The sequence below is a fragment of the Lampetra fluviatilis genome, chromosome 8, assembly GCF_964198595.1.
Source record: "Lampetra fluviatilis chromosome 8, kcLamFluv1.1, whole genome shotgun sequence".
In the NCBI taxonomy this organism is placed as follows: Eukaryota; Metazoa; Chordata; class Hyperoartia; order Petromyzontiformes; family Petromyzontidae; genus Lampetra; species Lampetra fluviatilis.
This window is the reverse complement of record NC_136282.1, coordinates 14,261,806-14,279,087: the sequence shown is the minus strand read 5'-3', so window position 1 is coordinate 14,279,087 and position 17,282 is coordinate 14,261,806. Positions and strand designations below refer to the sequence as shown.

The following is a 17,282-nucleotide window of genomic DNA, read 5'->3' as shown; positions in this document are numbered from 1 at the left end:
CGCGCGCACAATCCTGGTGGAGCGGCGGGCGATGTTGCAGATGCGCTCGCTGAAGTCAGCGCACGGCACGTCGAGTCTCGGGGTTCAGAGTTCGCGCCCTCTCCCATCCCTACCCCCACCACGACCACCGCGAGGCATCCCCCGCCTCGTGCACCCCCCATCTACACCCCCCACTCCACCCCACTCCTCCCCACCCTACTACCCCTGCCCACGGAATGGACGCGACCAGGTTTATTCTCGGATTGGAATGAGGCGTGAGCGCGCGGTGGTTTGAGTGAGCGGGAGAGTGTCGCTGGGAGGGGAGAAGCCGCGGGGGAGGAGGGGAGAGGGAGGGAGGGAGGAGGAGGAGGAACGAGCAGTGGGGAGTGGAGAAGAGGGGAGAGAGGAGGGGAGAGAAGGGGAGTGAGTGGGGAGAAGAGGGAGGGGAGGGGGAAGGAGGAGTCAGGCGAGCCAAGCGCATGCAACTTTTTTTTGTGTGTGGCGCAGTTTTTTTTCACGAGCGGAGCGCAGCAGCGGCGGCGAGAGTCACTGGGGTCTCTCATTACGCTGCAGGACGAGAGAAGCGGCGGAGAGGTGGGCGCGAGTGATAGACCCTCCGGAGCACCAACGCGCCGCTCAAAGGGCGCGTGCGTCCTGCGGTAGAAGGGAAAGCAACCGACGTCGGCAAGGGGAGTAGACGAGGCCACATCGGTGTGTCCGGAGATCGGAGCGCGCGGCGTGGAGACGAGAGGAGGCAAGAGGCATGCGACCCATCTGCGTCGCGTGTGCGGCGCTCTGCCTGCTGCTGCTGTCCCTGCTCGGTAAGTCATCCATCGGGAGGGCAGGTCCCACCGCCGCGTCTCTTTCACCCGCCGCGGCAAAACCTCCTCCCGCCGGCGTTCGCGTCCCGACGCCGGTCGCCTCGTAACTCGTAGAGCGGAGGGAGAGTGCCATGCGCAGCCGAGCGGATGAACGAACGGAGCGAGGGAGCGAGAGTGGGGAATGATGAGGTTTTACTTTTGCCGCGTGGTGTATTCATCGTCGGCTCTTGTTAATCCACTGCTGGATGAATGCCTCCCCCCACGCCGTCGCCCATCACTCTCGCTCCAGTGCTGCCGCTGCTGCTGCTGCTGCTACCATTCATCTCACTCCCCTTCGCATGAACTGGTCTCTTGCTCGTCACTTACTTATCGGTGTCATTGTACTACTACTCTTTAATAATGCTCATTTCTTGTAACCCACGCGGTTATATACCTCGGAGAGCATCGGCGAGTTTCGAGGCTCGTCGCGTTCCGTTGGTTTTTAGAACTGGTCCTGCCACATTGAAGTGGGTTCGCGGCTCAGTCGATGAGTGTTGTGTTTTTTTTATTTTCCTTCTCTGCTCTGCCTTCGCGTGGAAAGAGAGAAGCGGAGAGAGCTCAGCCACGCGTGCGAAGGCGACGTAGCACTCGACGCTGTCACTTATTTGGCCCGCTTGGCAGACTCGGGGGGGGGGGTTCGAAGGGACACACTCTCTCTCTCTGCTCTCTCTCGGTTCATTCATCGGGTGGTTTCAGACAGTCGATTGGCGATCGCGTTACAACTATCGCATCGCGCGGATAAGAATGTGATGGACTAACACCGCCACCCCCACTACAGCAGCCGCGAGTGGCCAATGCATTCACCACAATTGGTGAGGGTGACCCATTCCCCCTCTGCCCCCCCTCCCCCCACTTCGAGCGTAATCCACCGCGCAGCGAAACACCGCTTCCACCCAGCGTCCCGTGCTGTCGGCTCCCTGACCCTGTCAACAACGAGCAGACTCAGGACTCTTCCTCTGCCCCCTCTGTCTGTGACTGCATGGTCGCCTTATTATTTGAAATCTATGAACATAATGTACATATGCCCCCCCCTTATCCCTTCCATTAGCACGTTTGGCTACGTACGGTACGAAAGTTCAACACACATACAGCCACCCCTCCACCCCCTTACCCCCCCCCCATACCCCCCCCCCGCCAGCGTCTGGAGATGCGAGTCGGGTTTGGAAGCATCCACCGTGTGATGTTGTCGCGAATTGCCGGGTTGAGAGCATCTGTCGCGATCATTTGCGGCTGTTGTAATAAGGGGGTTGGAAGTTTGTGCATTCAAGTGCCGTGAGACTTTGAATGAGGCCGCGGGAGGGTTTAGGTGTTTATGAGAATGTGAGTGTGGGTGAGTGTGGGTGAGTGTGGGTGTGTGAGTGTGTGTGTGTGAGTGTGTTCTGTTGAGGCTACACGGGGGATCTTTGCCTTGTAGGATGATAGGGACAACAACTGGGCTGTGTGTGGGGGGGGACTGGGTAAAGCCATATGCCAAGTCCCCCACTAAATACATACGATAAGACCCCTTCCTCCTTGAACTTAAGTGTGCTTAAGTGGCGTGTTTATAGAACGAGCGCTGGCGCTGTGATTTACGCACTGCTCCTATGCTTAACCGGGCGGACATGCATTCGGTTCTGGATATCATCGGCGGCAAGTTGTTAACCTCCTCTAGGTAGACTCGGCCTCAAGCGGGTACATTGCGTCCAGAGGAGGACTCGAGAGGCGACGATGTCTGGGGAGTGAGGTTTGTTTCGGCCGCACCACTCTATCGAGCGCAAGTGTCGTCCAATAACAACAACAATCAGTGCTCGCGAACAGCACTTGCCCCGACAGCCTCGTCAGACCGTCAGACTATACGGGGGGACCTTTGCCTTTGTTTTGTTTGAGAAGCGCTTCCTCGGGTACTCGGCTGGGAGACAAGAAAGACTGAGGCACGGATCAGCGAGCGAGAGAGAGCGAACGCACGTTTGGGGACATCTGCGCCGTCTGTTAGAAAGGTGTCGAGCGACCGCTCCTGTGGTCGAGACCCCAAACGCCGAGTGGCAGACCAAAGGAAAAGCGCGGGACACGGGGCAGGGATGGAGCGACGAGCTGGTGACCTCGCGTGCGGGCACGAGCCGGAGAGACAGGATCAGAGTATGGGTTCACAGCGGAGGAATCCGATGCGCCTTAAAGAAACCCCCTTTTTAACAGATGTCCAGCAGGGTGAGAACAACAACAACAACAAACAATGCAACAACACGACAGGTGTGCAAAGTACAGGTCAGGTAAACAAATCACTTTGAAAAAAAACGTAAAGTTTTATTTTTTAAAATTTCATCTTACAAATTCAAGCTCGCAGAGCGTTTAGTTTATTTTTATTTTAACGCAACGGCTCGTGGGACACCTTAATCCAGCGGTTGATAGACCCGGCCTTCCATCCAGCGGCCGATAGATAATGGCTCGATGTTTTTTTTTTGCTTAAGATTCCAGGAAGGAGTCTCTGTGTTGAGGACACACGCCCACTTGTGCAGTTACAGGCGGCAGGCGCAGAGACACAAAGACGAGATTAGTCGCACGTAAGTACACAAACACAAAGGCGTCAACACTGCGCATTGGGCCCCAAAGACTGCGTAGGAGAAGTGCTGCGAGTGTATTTGTTGGCCAGCAACCACGCCCGCTCGCCTTTGTCTTTCCCGCGCCGTCGGGGGACGACGTTCAAACGCACCCGTTGGTCGACCTCGTGGAGGGGTGGACCGAGCACTGGATCGGTTCAGACTCTGCGGCTCAGCGTGTTCGAGTATCGAACACAGGCGGTTAGAATCGGAGCGCAGTGCGTGGATAAATGTGACGGTGTTCCAACGCCCCCACGCGCACACACACACACATCAATCAACACACACACACACACACATCAATCAACACACACTAACATACACATACAAGCACACACACACACACACCCTTAGATGCAAACAAGGACAAAGATCGCCCGTATAGCCTTAACATACTGTTGGTGCATAGATTTCGGTAAGTCACACCAAAGATGTGCTTTCGCTAAGTTGTCCCCACCTGAAGAAGGACGCTTGCGTTGCGCCCGAAACGTCGTAATTTATTTACATTTTTCACCAACGTGACTTTACCAAAAAAAACAAAGAGTATGAATCCTTGCAGTCACGAAAACTTCTAATCGAGAATTACTCTTGGTGCAAATGCTGTTAGCGAGCGCCTATGAAGGCCGGCACGGCACATGAAGGGTGACCAGCACCACGCCCGGCCCGCCTTTGTCTCCCCAGTGGCGATGTTTACACACCGCACCAGGTACTCATTTGAGGCCGAGTCAACCTAGGGGAGGCCCAGGACCGGTTCACATAATCGTCACGGGTGTTGGCCGTGAGCGGGAATCGAACTCGGCTGGCCGAATTCGTAGCGCGCCAGCCGCTAGCAACGACCGCTCCCCACAAAAACACGAGCACACATCACGAACACACGCTCAGTGGATTCCTCGCGCCGCCCTATCGAGTTACATCGCCGCGTACGGAAAGGGTTTGATCTTCTCCGTCCTCCCAGCGACGTGTCCTCTCCCTGTCCCTCCTGTCTCCTCTGTCTCGGTGTCACCTCTGTCACCATGCACTCATGTCTCGGATTTCATTGTCCCAATGTTTCCTGTCTCGTCTCCTTTCCGCTGTCCCCCGATGTGCCCCGTGTCTCCCTGTCTCCTGTACCCGTGGCCTATCGCCCGTGTCCCCCTGTCCCAATAGCCCCAGGCCTCCTGTCCCAGGGCCCCGTGTCTCCCTGTGTCGTGTACTGTGATTTTCACGATTTCAGCCATTGTGGCAATCCACTGCTCGATTGACGCCTCCTCTCCACGCGGGCTCGGTTATGGAGGTCTTTCCCACCACACTCTGTCGACCCACGTGGATTGGCGATGGACTAGGGTGCATTTAGAATCAACGTCACGTTGCCACGTGATGATAATTTGTGATTGTCAGGTCGCTTCTGCAAAAAAAAAGCCACGCATCTCAGTGGGCCTTACCTGGTAAAATTTTAAAAAAATAGTTGTAGTAGTTGTAGTCGCATTCAGGACTGGCTTTAGATATCACTCGCCACTGGTGTAAGGAGGCATGGGCCAGGGGTGTAAGAAGGCATGGGCCAGGAATCGAACCCAAGTCGCCGGACTGTATAAACATTTCACAATAATAATGATCGTTCTTACACCATGATGGCCTCTTGCTCTGTGGGATGCTGCACATAGATGGGCGTTTTCCAGGCCCGTTTGCTTTTTTTTTTCTACCGGGGTAGCCACGCTCCGTATATCCGACTTAATCGCCACTGCATTGCCGGTAGAAAGAGCAGCGCCCCATGGTGTCTCCCACTGGCACAGTTGGCAACGTGTGCGGGACGACCACCTGCTGCTGCTTGTTGGTAGCGTGTCACCGTGTGTGTCACCGTGTGTGTGCGCGTGTGCGCGTGTGTCCATGTGGGGAGCGGTAGCGTGGCCGTTAGTCGCTGTGCTACGAACCCGCCAACCCGAGTTTGATTCCCGCTCGCGGTCACCAACGCCAGCGACGATTATCTTAACCGGTCCTGGGCCTCCAACTAGGTCGACTCAGCCTCAAATGAGTACCTGGTGCGGTGTTTAAACATCGCCACTGGGGAGGCAAAGGCGGGCCCGGCGTGGTGCTGGCCACCCACCTCCTCGTGTGCCGTGCCGGCCTGCATAGGTGCTTGCGAACAGCACTTGCCACTAAAGTCTGTTGAGGCTATACGGGTGATCTTTGTCTTGCGTGTCGATGCGCTGCTGCTCTCCACGTGAAAATGCCATCACACCACCACGACAATTCACCCACCAGGCCCCCCCCCCCCACCGGCTGCCCCCCGCAGTGCCCCCCCCCCGTCCCCCCTCCCACCGCACAGCCATTGGCCGTGTCAGCTGCACCTGCCGCGTGCCCACGGCCACCGTAGAGGGGGGTGGGAGGGGGTGCACACGGATTGGGCGGGCGCGCGCTTTGATCAACGCCGAACCCTGAACCTAGAGCCTCAAGCCATCGCTGTTGTAGCGCGCGTGCGTGTCCGTGGTGTCTGTGGTGTGTGCGTGTCTGTGGTGTGTGCGCGCGCGTGCGTGTCTGTGATGTCTGTGGTGTGTGCGTGTCACTGGTGTGTGCGCGCGTGCGTGCCCGTGGTGTGTGCGCGCGCGTGCGTGTCTGTGGTGTGTGCGCGCGTGCGTGTCTGTGGTGTGTGCGCGCGTGCGTGTCTGTGGTGTGTGCGCGCGTACGTGTCTGTGGTGTGTGCGCGCGCGTGTCTGTGGTGTGTGCGCGCGTACCTGTCTGTGGTGCCTGTGGTGTGTGCGCGCGTGCGTGTTTGTGGTGTCTGTGGTGTGCGCGCGCGTGCGTGTCTGTGGTGTGTGCGCGCGTGCGTGTCTGTGGTGTGTGCGCGCGTGCGTGTCTGTGGTGTCTGTGGTGTGCGCGCGCGTGCGTGTCTGTGGTGTGTGCGTGTCTGTGGTGTGCGCGCGCGTGCCGGTGCGGTGGTGTAGCGGTTAGCGCTGCGCTACGAAACCGGAATCCCCGAGTTCGATTCCCGCTCACGGCCAACACCAGTGACCATCATCTGAATAGGTCCTGGGCCTCGCCTAGGTCGACTCAGCCTCAAATGAGTACCTTTTTGTGGTGTGTAAACATCGTCGCCACTGGGGAGATAAATGCGGCCGAGCGTGGTACTGGCAATCCACCCCCTCGTGCGCTGTGCTCCCTAACAGCAATTGCCCCAACAGCCTGTTCAAGGCTCTATGGGGGTGCGGGAGGCATCTTGAGCTTTAATTACGCGCCTTTGGGGAGCGGTAGCGCAGTGGTTATCGCACTGCGCTACCAACCCGGCCACCCGAGTTCGATTCCCGCTCTCGACAAATAACAACGGCGGATATGTTAACCGGCCCTGGGCCTCCTCACCTAGGTCTACTCGGCCTCAAATGAGTACCAGGTGCGGGGAGTCGACAAAGGCGGCCGAGCGTGGTGGTAACCACGCTCTCGAGCGCCGTGCACCTAGCCTGGCACAAGCGCTGTGGCGAAGTCACCGTAACTTTGTTGAGAACGGCGGCGGCTGCTGCTGCTGCTGTTGTTGTTGTTGTTCTTGTGCGCGTGTGATGCGTGCGTTGAGCGTGGGAGGTCTCGGGAGATACGGGCGGTGTGAGACCTGACCCCCCCGCCCTCGCTGCGCACGTGCGACCAAAGCCCAATATCCCATACGTGTGTGTTGCCTTCAAGAGACTGCTGGGGCAAGCGCTGTTTGCGAGCACCTTTTGAGGCCGAAACGGCACGAGAGGGGTTTGGCTAGCCAAGCACGGCGCCTGACCACCTTTGTCTCCCCAGTGCTGATTTTGTCACGATGATGTGCTCACGGAAGAGTGGAGACTTCGTCAGTAGAGGCAGTTTGCGTGTCTCGCCATGCGTCTGTGCGTGCCTTTGTCTCGCTCTCTCTCTCTCTTTGCGTGTTCTGGGTGTGTGTGTGTCTCCACGTGTCTGTGTGGGGAGCGGTAGTGTCGCGATTAGTGCACTGCGTTACAATCCTGGCGACCCAAGTTCATTGGCGAGTATCTGAATCGGTCCTGGGCCTCCCCTAGGTCGACTCAACCTCAAATGAGTACCTGGTGCGGTGTGTAAAAAAACATTGCCACTGGGGAGACAAAGGCGGTTGGGCGTTGTGCTGGCCACCCACCCCCTCGTGTGCCGCTCTGGCCTTCATAGGTGCTCGCTAACAGCACTTGTCCCAACAGCCTGTTAAGGCTACACGGGGGATCTTTGTTGTGTCACCAACGTGTATGTCTCTCTGCATGTGTCTTTGGGTCTCTGTGTGTCTGCATCACGGTGTGCCTATCTCTGTGTGCCTGCGTCTCTCTCTCTCTGTGTCTCTCTCACTGTGTCTCCGTGTTTGTGTCTCGGTGTGTCTCCCTTTTGCGCATCTGTCTCGCTGTGTTGTCTGTGTGTCTGTGCGCATCCCAAATCGATCTCGAAGGTGTATACAAACAAATACTGCACACGAACAGCAATTGTCTCGTTGGCTTCACACGTACGCGTGCCTCAGGTTGGTTTACGAGACAACGGCACGTCTAACATTTTCAACATCTACACGTCTAACAACGACACGTCTAACATACACAACCCAGTAGCGCTCCAATGACGTCACCGCAGTGGTACACAAGCACATATGACAACAACAACAACAACAACTCAACACATTCGTTAATAACAACACGTTGGCTTTGTAAGGATTTTTTAAAACTAAAATCGCTGAACAAATGCACTGTAATAACAACAACAACAACAATAATTATTATTCCAACTTGTAACGCACTGTACAGTATTCACTCACTCTGGAAGAGAGAGAGACCGATTCAGAGGCGGCAGGAGGAGGGACCACAGACGAACGGAAAGGCAGCCACGCGGCGAAGGAGCCGGCGCAAACAATTGCCCAAGCTCTGCGATCCTCTACACACCGATGTGTTATCGAATAATTAATGAGTGTTTACATGTGGGAGAGAAAACCAGAGAAAACCCGTGGGTGTGAGAGGGTGAAACACTCTATCTCGCACAGACAGAACCAGAGAAAACCTGTGGGTGTGAGAGGGGGAAACACTCTATCCCGTACAGACAGAACCAGAGTAAACCCACGCGTGTGAGAGGGTGAAACATTCTATCCCGCACAGACAGAACCAGAGAAAACCCGTCGGTGTGAGAGGGTGAAACACTCTATCCTGTACATGCAGAACAAGAGAAACCCCGTGGGTGTGAGAGGGTGAAACACTCGATCCCGTGCAGACAGAACCAGAGAAAACCCACGCGTGTGAGAGGGTGAAACACTCGATCCCGTGCAGACGGAGACGGCTCGAGTCCACATTTTTGCCGTACACACATTTCCCCGGCAAGGGTAAGAAGGGAGTTTCACAACAGTCGTGCAGTAATCCACCATCCCTCCCTGATTGCCTCCACTGTGCTGGGTGATTACAGGCGCGCTCCCTTGCTCGAGACATCGCCTATTTTATTAACGTAATAAAAATAGTCGAATTATATAGACATTTTAGGCCAGGCGATGGTATTGACACACGTGTCGGAGTTTGTCTTTAGGACAGCGATGGCGTCAATGATGAGCCACATTAATGCGGCTTAATTGCACTTTGTATTTTCATCGTAAATCACGCGACCAACATGGACGCGCGCGTTACTTATCCCTGCACGCAGGCGGTTCGAGACGAGCTCAGAGATAAGATCGGCGTGTTTGTGTGAGCGAGCGTTTTTTTTTATTTTTACAATGGACCTTAACGTTGGTCCAAAGGCCACCCAACCACCCCCCGAGGCTTTAGGCGATCAAAACAAAATTTTGTCTAGATTATTTTTTTCGGTCTTCGGAAATGTTGTTCGCGTTGGGTTGCGCGCGGTTTGCGCGTGGGTTGCGCGTGCCGTGGCTGAAGGACGATGGGTCACGTGTTGCCCGTCGACTCGCAGCGGAGTAAGTAGGATGGGATGTTCGGGTTTGTGCCCATCGCGTCTTCTTCTGTCGTCGCTGTGCCCCCCGTGTTGCCGCGCCTACTGGATTGGAGCTTCTTCAGGGTCTGAACTGAGCAGCGACGCGTCTCCCTCGATCGCATGCACTATACGTGAAACTTCTTTCGCGCCGTACGTAGCCAACGGTAATAGAGAGAGAGAGAGAGAGAAAGAGAGAGAGACGGCAACTCAACGTAGTAGCAACTCAAAATGCTTGCGACTCAAAGTTGTAGCAACTCGATATATTTGAGCAATTCAAAATTCTAGAAACTCAAAATTCGAGAAACGCAAAGTCCTATTAACCCAATGTCGTGGCAACGCGATATATTCTAGCAATTCAAAATTGTGCAAGCTCAAAATTCTAGCAACTTAAAGTCGTAGCAACTCAAAGTCGTGGCAACTCACAATTCTCGCAACAAGTTGAAACGAGCTGCGGGCGACTGGTGAACTCCTGACGTCGGCTGCTGCGCTGCTGCTATTGCAGCCTGCGCGTCGTTAGATATCGCCACGCCTGTTGTCGTTCTTCTTCAGCTGCAGTCCGCGTGTTGTGCCCACATCGTCTCCACGCCTCCATCCCAGTGAGATTCAGCACCGCCCGGGTCCCCTTTGATGGCTCTCGGCAAAACAAAAATCTAAAAGAGAAGCCGCGCGTCTTTCTCTCGCGTGGGGTCCCCTACCCGCACCGCTTGGGTCGAGTTGAGATTACGCTCAGATAATAATTAGACTCTAGACGAGAGGGTATAAATATACAGGAAGGATCTGCCGTATATAGCCTGCACAGACCGTTTGGGGGCCAAGTGCTTGTGAGCGAGTGGCACGTATCTAGGAAGGCCAGGACAGGACACACGGGAGAGGGGTGGGTGGCCAGCACCACGCCCGGCCACCTTTATCTCCCGAGTGGCGATGTTCAAACATCGCACCCAGGTACTCATTTGAGGCTGAGTCGACCTACATGCACACACGTACGCAAGCGACCACCGCGGAGATCGAGCGATGGGATTCCGTTCAGCGAGATGAATGGTTGCAATACTGGACCCGTGGGGCGGCTGGAGATGCTTTCATCCAGCAGTGGATAAGACGACGATTTAACAGAAACACTGAGATGCACAAAAACATTCCCCCATCGCTTAGCAAACGAAGAACTCTGAGACCAAATCTCCCGGAATGCGCCCGATCTGGTTAGATCTGGAGAGCGAAGCAGGCATTGACCGTGGTTCGTGCATGGATGGATGTTGGCAGACTTGCCTCCTGAGAAGTAACTGGTTGTCGAAGGCTGAGGCTTGCGAGGTGTGACAAGGAGATGCCAGTGCTTTAATATATTCTTGCATTCATTTTTGTGGAGAAATTAGTGAGGTTTTTTTTACCAGTTACGGTCGGGAATGGAACTCAGGTAGGCAGGCGGGATTGAGGCGCAGTGCCTTAACCACCACCACAACCGCAACCACCACAATCACCACCAAAACCACCACCACCAAAACCACCACCAAAACCACCACCACAACCACCACCACAACCACCACTACCACCAAAACCACCACCACCAAAACCACCACCACAACCACCACATACTTCTCCGCGCCGTGCGAGTCACGGGGGTTGTATAATTCGTATGGTCATACTTCACCACTCTGGCCACTGATGTTGGCCATGGCCTGGAATCGACCTCAAGTGGGTCGGGGTTTTTATTTTTTTATAGCCGCGGTGCGCTAACCACTGCGCCACCGCTCCCCCTCCACACACACGCCCTGTACACGTGCACACACGTTACAACGTGTGCTATGTTTATTTATACTGGGCTCATAAATGTGTTGCGTTAAACGGAGCATTGGTAAATATCACAGAGCGCCGTTTGTTTTGTTTTAACGGGGAAGTCTTTTAGAGGCGTAATTAGCCAAGTAGCTCCCCCCACCTAGCCCCCCCCACCACCCCCCTGGGGAAATGTGTGGACGCACACGGAATGAGTGAGTGGTGCTGGTGGGTGGTTGGTTGCGGCATCGGCGCAATTCGATTAAATAATCGGTTGCTTTTTTATTTGTAATCGAGTGTAGCGGCCACTGGCGGTTGCAAGGGTGTCCCGTCTGAACCAATGACTCACCCGCATATAGATAATGGTAATGGACAGCTTTCTGTCGCATCCACTGCTAGATGACCCATACTTTACGGTGCCTAGGAGATGTTAACTACCTCGTTTGGTATACAGGAGGTCGTGGGTTCGATCACGACCCTGACACCTGCTGTATATTTGGAGTCTGCATGTCTCTCTCATCATCATCACAGTGGATAGGAGATGTCAACTACCTCGCCTGGTATACAGGAGGTCGTGGGTTCGATCACGACCCTGACGATGCCTGCTGCTGTATATTTGGAGTCTGCATGTCTCTCTCATCATCGTCACAGTGGATAGGAGATGTTAACTCCCTCGCCTGGTATACAGGAGGTCGTGGGTTCGATCACGACCCTGACGATGCCTGCTGCTGTATATTTGGAGTCTGCATGTCTTTCTCTCCCCGTGATCGCGTGGATTTATCTCCTGGTCCTCCGGTTTTCCCCTCCACATTTAGAATCAACGTCACGCGTTCAGAGTGTTTGACCGCGGTGAATTTCCACACGATGATGTTAAGCCACTTCGTTGAGCTGTCATTTGTGGCCAGGCAGCTTCTGAAAAAAAAATAACTTCATAGCTCAGTCAGGCCTTTACCTGGTAAAATAAAAATCGTTTGGGTTTACCGCTTACCCAGCGGAGCGAAGGGAGGGGGCTACGGGGGGGGCGAGGGGGAGGAGATTGTCCCGGATTGGTCCACAAGTCACTCGCCACCGATGTTGTTAGCAGCCGCTTGGCATCGTCGTTCGGGGTGGGACGAGGGAGCTGACTCATTGCCCCCATAATTATCATGATGATGATGATTATTATTGCTACGATGTTCCAGTTTGTGTGCGCCAGAAGTGCGGTGGGTGGGTGATGGACGTGCGTGCACCTAGCCTGGCACAAAGCGCGGCGGTGACGTCACCGCCACTTTGTGGCGAACGGCGACGGTTGTTGTGCGTGTCCATGCGTGCATTCGTGTGTGTTGTGTAGGTGCGTGTGTTGTGTGGGTGTGTTGTGTGGGTGTGTTGTGTGGGTGTGTTGTGTGGGTGTGTTGTGTGGGTGTGTTGTGTGGGTGTGTTGTGTGGGTGTGTTGTGCTGTGTGGGTGTATGGGGAGCGGTAGTGTAGCGGTCAGCGCGCTGCGCTACGAATCCCAGCGACCCGAGTTCGATTCCCGCTCACGGCCACCACCGGTGACGATTATCTAAACCGGTCCCGGGCCTCCCCTAGGTCGACTCAGCCTCATATTAGTACCGTGTGCAGTGTAAAAAAAAAACATCGCCCCTGGGGAGACAAAGGCGGTCGGGCTTAGTGCTCGCCACGCACCCTCTTCGCGTTGCCGTTTCCGACCTTCATGAAGCGCTCGCCAAACAGCACTTTGCCTTTGTGTTGGGATTGGGTGGGTGGGGGAGGGAGAGAGTCTGTGATGTCACTTTAATGCACCCCTCTCCCCGACGCTACAACTCCATTATCTCGAGTGAGAGGCGCCCGCCTTTTGTCCCCCTCTCCCCCCTCCCCGTGTTTGCCCAGAGTGTTGTGCCTCCTTTGTCTCCGCGCCGCGCCGCTCCCCGGCGTCTCACTCCATCGCGAGTGGCCCCAACGTTTTGTTCGTTGCGCTAAACCAACAGGGCGCCTGTCTGGGGGGGGGGGGTACCCATCGACGCGCGCCGTGGCCTCTTCACGCGTGGGAGTGGAGCGGGACCCGACTCTCAATTGGGGACCCCCCTTTTTCTGGCAGTGTCAAAAGTGTCGGTTTTTGCCCTTGCTGGCAATTAAAGAGGGGGTGTAAATATTCGTAGGTTTTTTTCGGTAAAGTCACGTAGGTAAAACAATTTAATTAATAAAAGGAAAAGAAAATGATACAGCTATCGTGCTGTGACGGTTCCACCTGAAGACGGAAGCTTGTGTTGCCTCCGAAACGTCGTGATTTTTATTTTATTTTTTATTTTACTTTTATTAATTTTAATTTTTTATCTACGTGACTTTACCGAAAAAACCTAAGAATATGAATGCTTGCAGTCACAAAAGCTTCAAATCTAGAACTAGAAGGGGGTGTAAATGTTGACTTGAAGCTTTCGTGACTGCACGAAGTCATATTCTTTAACCAAGTTCCTACCTGCCCACTCCGAAGGTTTTTCGGTAAAGTCACGTAGATAGGTTCAAATAACACGTTCCTTCGGAGTGGGCAGGTAGGAACTTGGTTAGACAGCGCGGCGTTCAGGGGGGGGGCAGTTGGATGAGTGGGCGTGTTGACCCCCCACCCTCCCCGACATCGTCAACCAATCGCGGCGTAGCTCGGTGTTCGGTGGGGAGGGGCATGGGGTGGGCGGAATTCCGGTTATGCACGACAGACAGACAGACAAATAATCCCTGGTGGGCAGTGTGGAACCTGTTGTTCCTACCTGTAGTAACAAGACTTTACCGAAAGAGCCACAGAATATAAAGAGGGGGTGCTAAGATGTTCAACCGACAGATAGAAAACCCCCTTGCAAAAGGAATCGAGTGCTGCGTTAGCCACGCACAGCGATTGTGTTTGAACACGCAGACAAAAACACGTGCTCACGATAATAGATGGCGTTGTCTTTGAAACGGATTGGACTGCACCAGAGACGGCCTCGTCTCTCAGCAGCGTGAGACCAGAGAACGCCAAAAGACGAACAGGTCAAAGAGAGTGCATGGTCTTTGTACCGGTCGCTACTCGTTTGGGGCCGTCCATAAATGACGTCACGCACCTAGGGGGGGGGAGGATCAGACATTTGTGACGAGGTGGGGGGGCGTTGAGAAATGTGACGGCACGTAAAAATGCGCAATTTTAAATGAATATAGAATTGTTATAACGACACTCCTACAACATCAGTGTAGCGCCACATTAAATACGCACTACAATGACAATAGTTTAAAGCGATTTGAAGCATGCTTTATTTTCAAAATGTAAATATGGTTTGGGGGGGGGGGCAGAGCTTTGTGACGTCATATTCGAGGGGGGGGGGGGTCTGACTTTTTGTGACGCCGTGTGACGAGGGGGAGGGGGATTAAAAATCGTCCAAAATCGCGTGACGTCATTTATTGACGGCCCCTTTGCGCGTGGTGGCTAAGTCAACAGGCGCGCGCACTTGTGCAGCGCGTGCCTTAACTGCACACACGTGGATCCCCCCCTCTCCCCCCCACATTGCTATTCGTTTGCGTCCCTGGTGCGAGTTGAACACGTGGTGCTGTTCACCTTAGCGAGCGAGGTCGTCGTGTTCACGCGATGTTTTACTAACTCGCGGTTAATTGTTTACGCGCGGGCGGTGTTCACGTTGCACGCGATGTTCGCTCGCACGTGGATACACTGGCGTGGGGAAGGCTCGCACGTGGCAGTCGTGGTTCTGTGGAGTTGCACGTGGTGCAAGGGGAGGTAGGCCTTCATGCGGGCAGCAGTGCATTGGCAAGAGGTCTGCGCAGGAACTGGTTTTGGTTTCACGCGCGGTTACTCACTACTTGGTCTTACCAATGGAGTCATTGCTCATTAATACCCACCCCTCCCCTCGTCTATCACCTCCCCCCCCCCGTTCCCCCACCTCCCCCCCCGTTCCCCCACCTCCTCCCCCATCCCCCACCTCCTCCTCCTCCCCCCGTACCCCCACCTCCTCCTCCCCTCGTCCCCCCACCTCCCCCCCCCGTCCCCCCCCTCCCCCCATTCCCCCACCTCCTCGTCCCCTCGTCCCCCCACCTCCTCCTCCCCCACCTCCTCCTCCTCCCCTCGTCCCCCACCTCCCCCCCGTCCCCCCCTCCTCCTCCTCCCCCGTCCCCCCGCCTCCTCCTCCCCTCGTCCCCCACCTCCTCCTCCCCTCTTCCCCCCACCTCCCCCCCGTCCCCCCTCCTCCTCCCCCCGTCCCCCACCTCCTCCTCCCCCCGTCCCCCCTCCTCTCCCCGTCCCCCCACCTCCTCCTCCCCCGTCCCCCCACCTCCTCCTCCCCATAGCCACCCACGCCGCCTTGTGCCCGGTTAGATCCCCCGGTTGGCTGGAATGGTCACCCAGCGATCCTTGACGTCTCGAGCCGTGCCGTGGCAGTCAGCCCAGGTGGGGGGGGGGGGGCCGCGGGGGGGGGGATTTGAGATTTGAGAGCCGGAAATGCGCGTTGCCATCTGTCGCAGTGTCGCGTTACACGCACGGCGCATTTCTGTGCCACCACCTCCCGGTCAATGTTATTCTAACTCGCGCACCGCGCCAATTTCTGAACGCGGGCGTTTCTCGAGATTCCACGCGCGGGCTGCCACGCGACCTCTTGCGCGCTATCGTCGGGGTCACAAATCGTCGTCGTCGGCATCGATGATCGACTCACTGCTGGGATGAATGCCGCGTCCACATGTCGTCACCGTCTGTCACGGCCCATCGTTGCTCCATCGCCACGGACGACTCCTTCTCAGACGTGACCCCCCCTTCTTCTCAGACGTGACCCCCTCCTTGTCAGACGTGACCCCCCTCCTCTGGCTGCCATTCCTTGTTGCCACCGAGGAGGCTTCGCCATCATCGGACGCGGGGATTGTCAAACAAAATAACAAGAAGAGACATTTTTTTTCGAATTCAGCGAAGGAAACCCCCCCCCCCCCCTCAACATTTAAAGAGCCGCCACGCAACGCTGTGAACACGAGACCCCCCGGAGGGGATCGGGGGGGGTCCTTCGTAAAGACGTCACGAAGAAGATCCTTGAGGGGCCAGCATGCGTCGTCCGGTGCCGCAGGTTTCACGTCCCCCGATCTCGAGTGATCTTGGGGCCTCCAGCAAACCCATCGAGGCCGAATTGGTGGTCACGCGGGCTGCGAGGCGGTGGTGGAGTGTCAATAATTTAATTGAGTTGGGTGCTGGCAGGCCTCGTGTCTCCCGTGAATATTTTCCCAACGAGTATCTGCAAGGGTACGTCGCCAAGGGCTTTGTTGATGATGTTGTTGATGTTGTTGTTGTTGTTTGGTGGAGCGTTCGAAAGGCACTTTCCATGGGCGATGCGTCTCATTCTGGCGAATCTCACCCCGCTTGGTAATGAACCCGGCCGCGTGTGTCTAAGACGGCCAGCACCGGTGGGCCTCGTGAGAGACCTCTTTGTCCCAGGCGGTGAATCTGAGAGGAAGAGGAAGTATGGTCGGATTTCTCCAGAGCGTGCAACTGTGGCTCCGCAGGTGCGGGGGGAGTTGTGTGCCTACAGTGTGTGTGTACTGTGTGTGTGTGTCTACTGTGTGTGTGTGTACTGTGTGTGTGCGTACTGTGTGTGTGTCTACTGTGTGTGTGTGTACCGTGTGTGTGTGTACTGTGTGTCTACTGTGTGTGTGTGTACTGTGTGTGTGTCTACTGTGTGTGTGTGTACCGTGTGTGTGTCTACTGTGTGTCTACTGTGTGTGTGTGTACTGTGTGTGTGTCTACTGTGTGTGTGTGCGAACGGTGTGTGGGGAGCGGTAGTGCAGTGGTTAGCGTGCTGCGCTACGAACCCGGCGACCCCAGTTGGATTCCCACTCACGGCTCAACAGCAGTGATAATTGTCTGAATCGGCCCCGTGGCCTTCCATGGGTCGACTCTGCCTACACAGTGACTACCTGCCGGGGTGTGTCAACATCACCATTCAGAAGATAAAGGCGGCCGGACGTGGTGCTGGCCATCCGCTCCCTTCTCACTTGATCGAGCAAACGACCACGCGGACCAATGAATGAGTGCATGCAAACCAAAGGAGCGAGTGAATGAGTTCACTCATTGTGAGCGAATCAACGAACGGACGAGCGCGTGTGTGTGCGCAACGAATGAACGAGAGCGGCGTGCGACGGCGAGTGAGCGAGCTGGGAGGAGGTAGTCGTCCCCCCACCCCCCCCCTCCACGTGTTTTACAAACGTCGCCCATG

General features: G+C 55.6%; 1 protein-coding gene across 1 annotated transcript in view; it reads left to right on the top strand.

The window, feature by feature from the left end:
* The first annotated feature begins 466 nt into the window (after positions 1–466).
* The window catches only part of LRP4 (LDL receptor related protein 4), a 133,401-nt gene continuing 116,585 nt past the window's right edge, over positions 467–17,282 (top strand). The window contains exon 1 of the mRNA XM_078859232.1: positions 467–800. Coding sequence (XP_078715358.1) covers positions 743–800 — 58 coding nt within the window. The 5' untranslated portion in view covers positions 467–742. The remainder of the gene's footprint in view (positions 801–17,282) is intronic.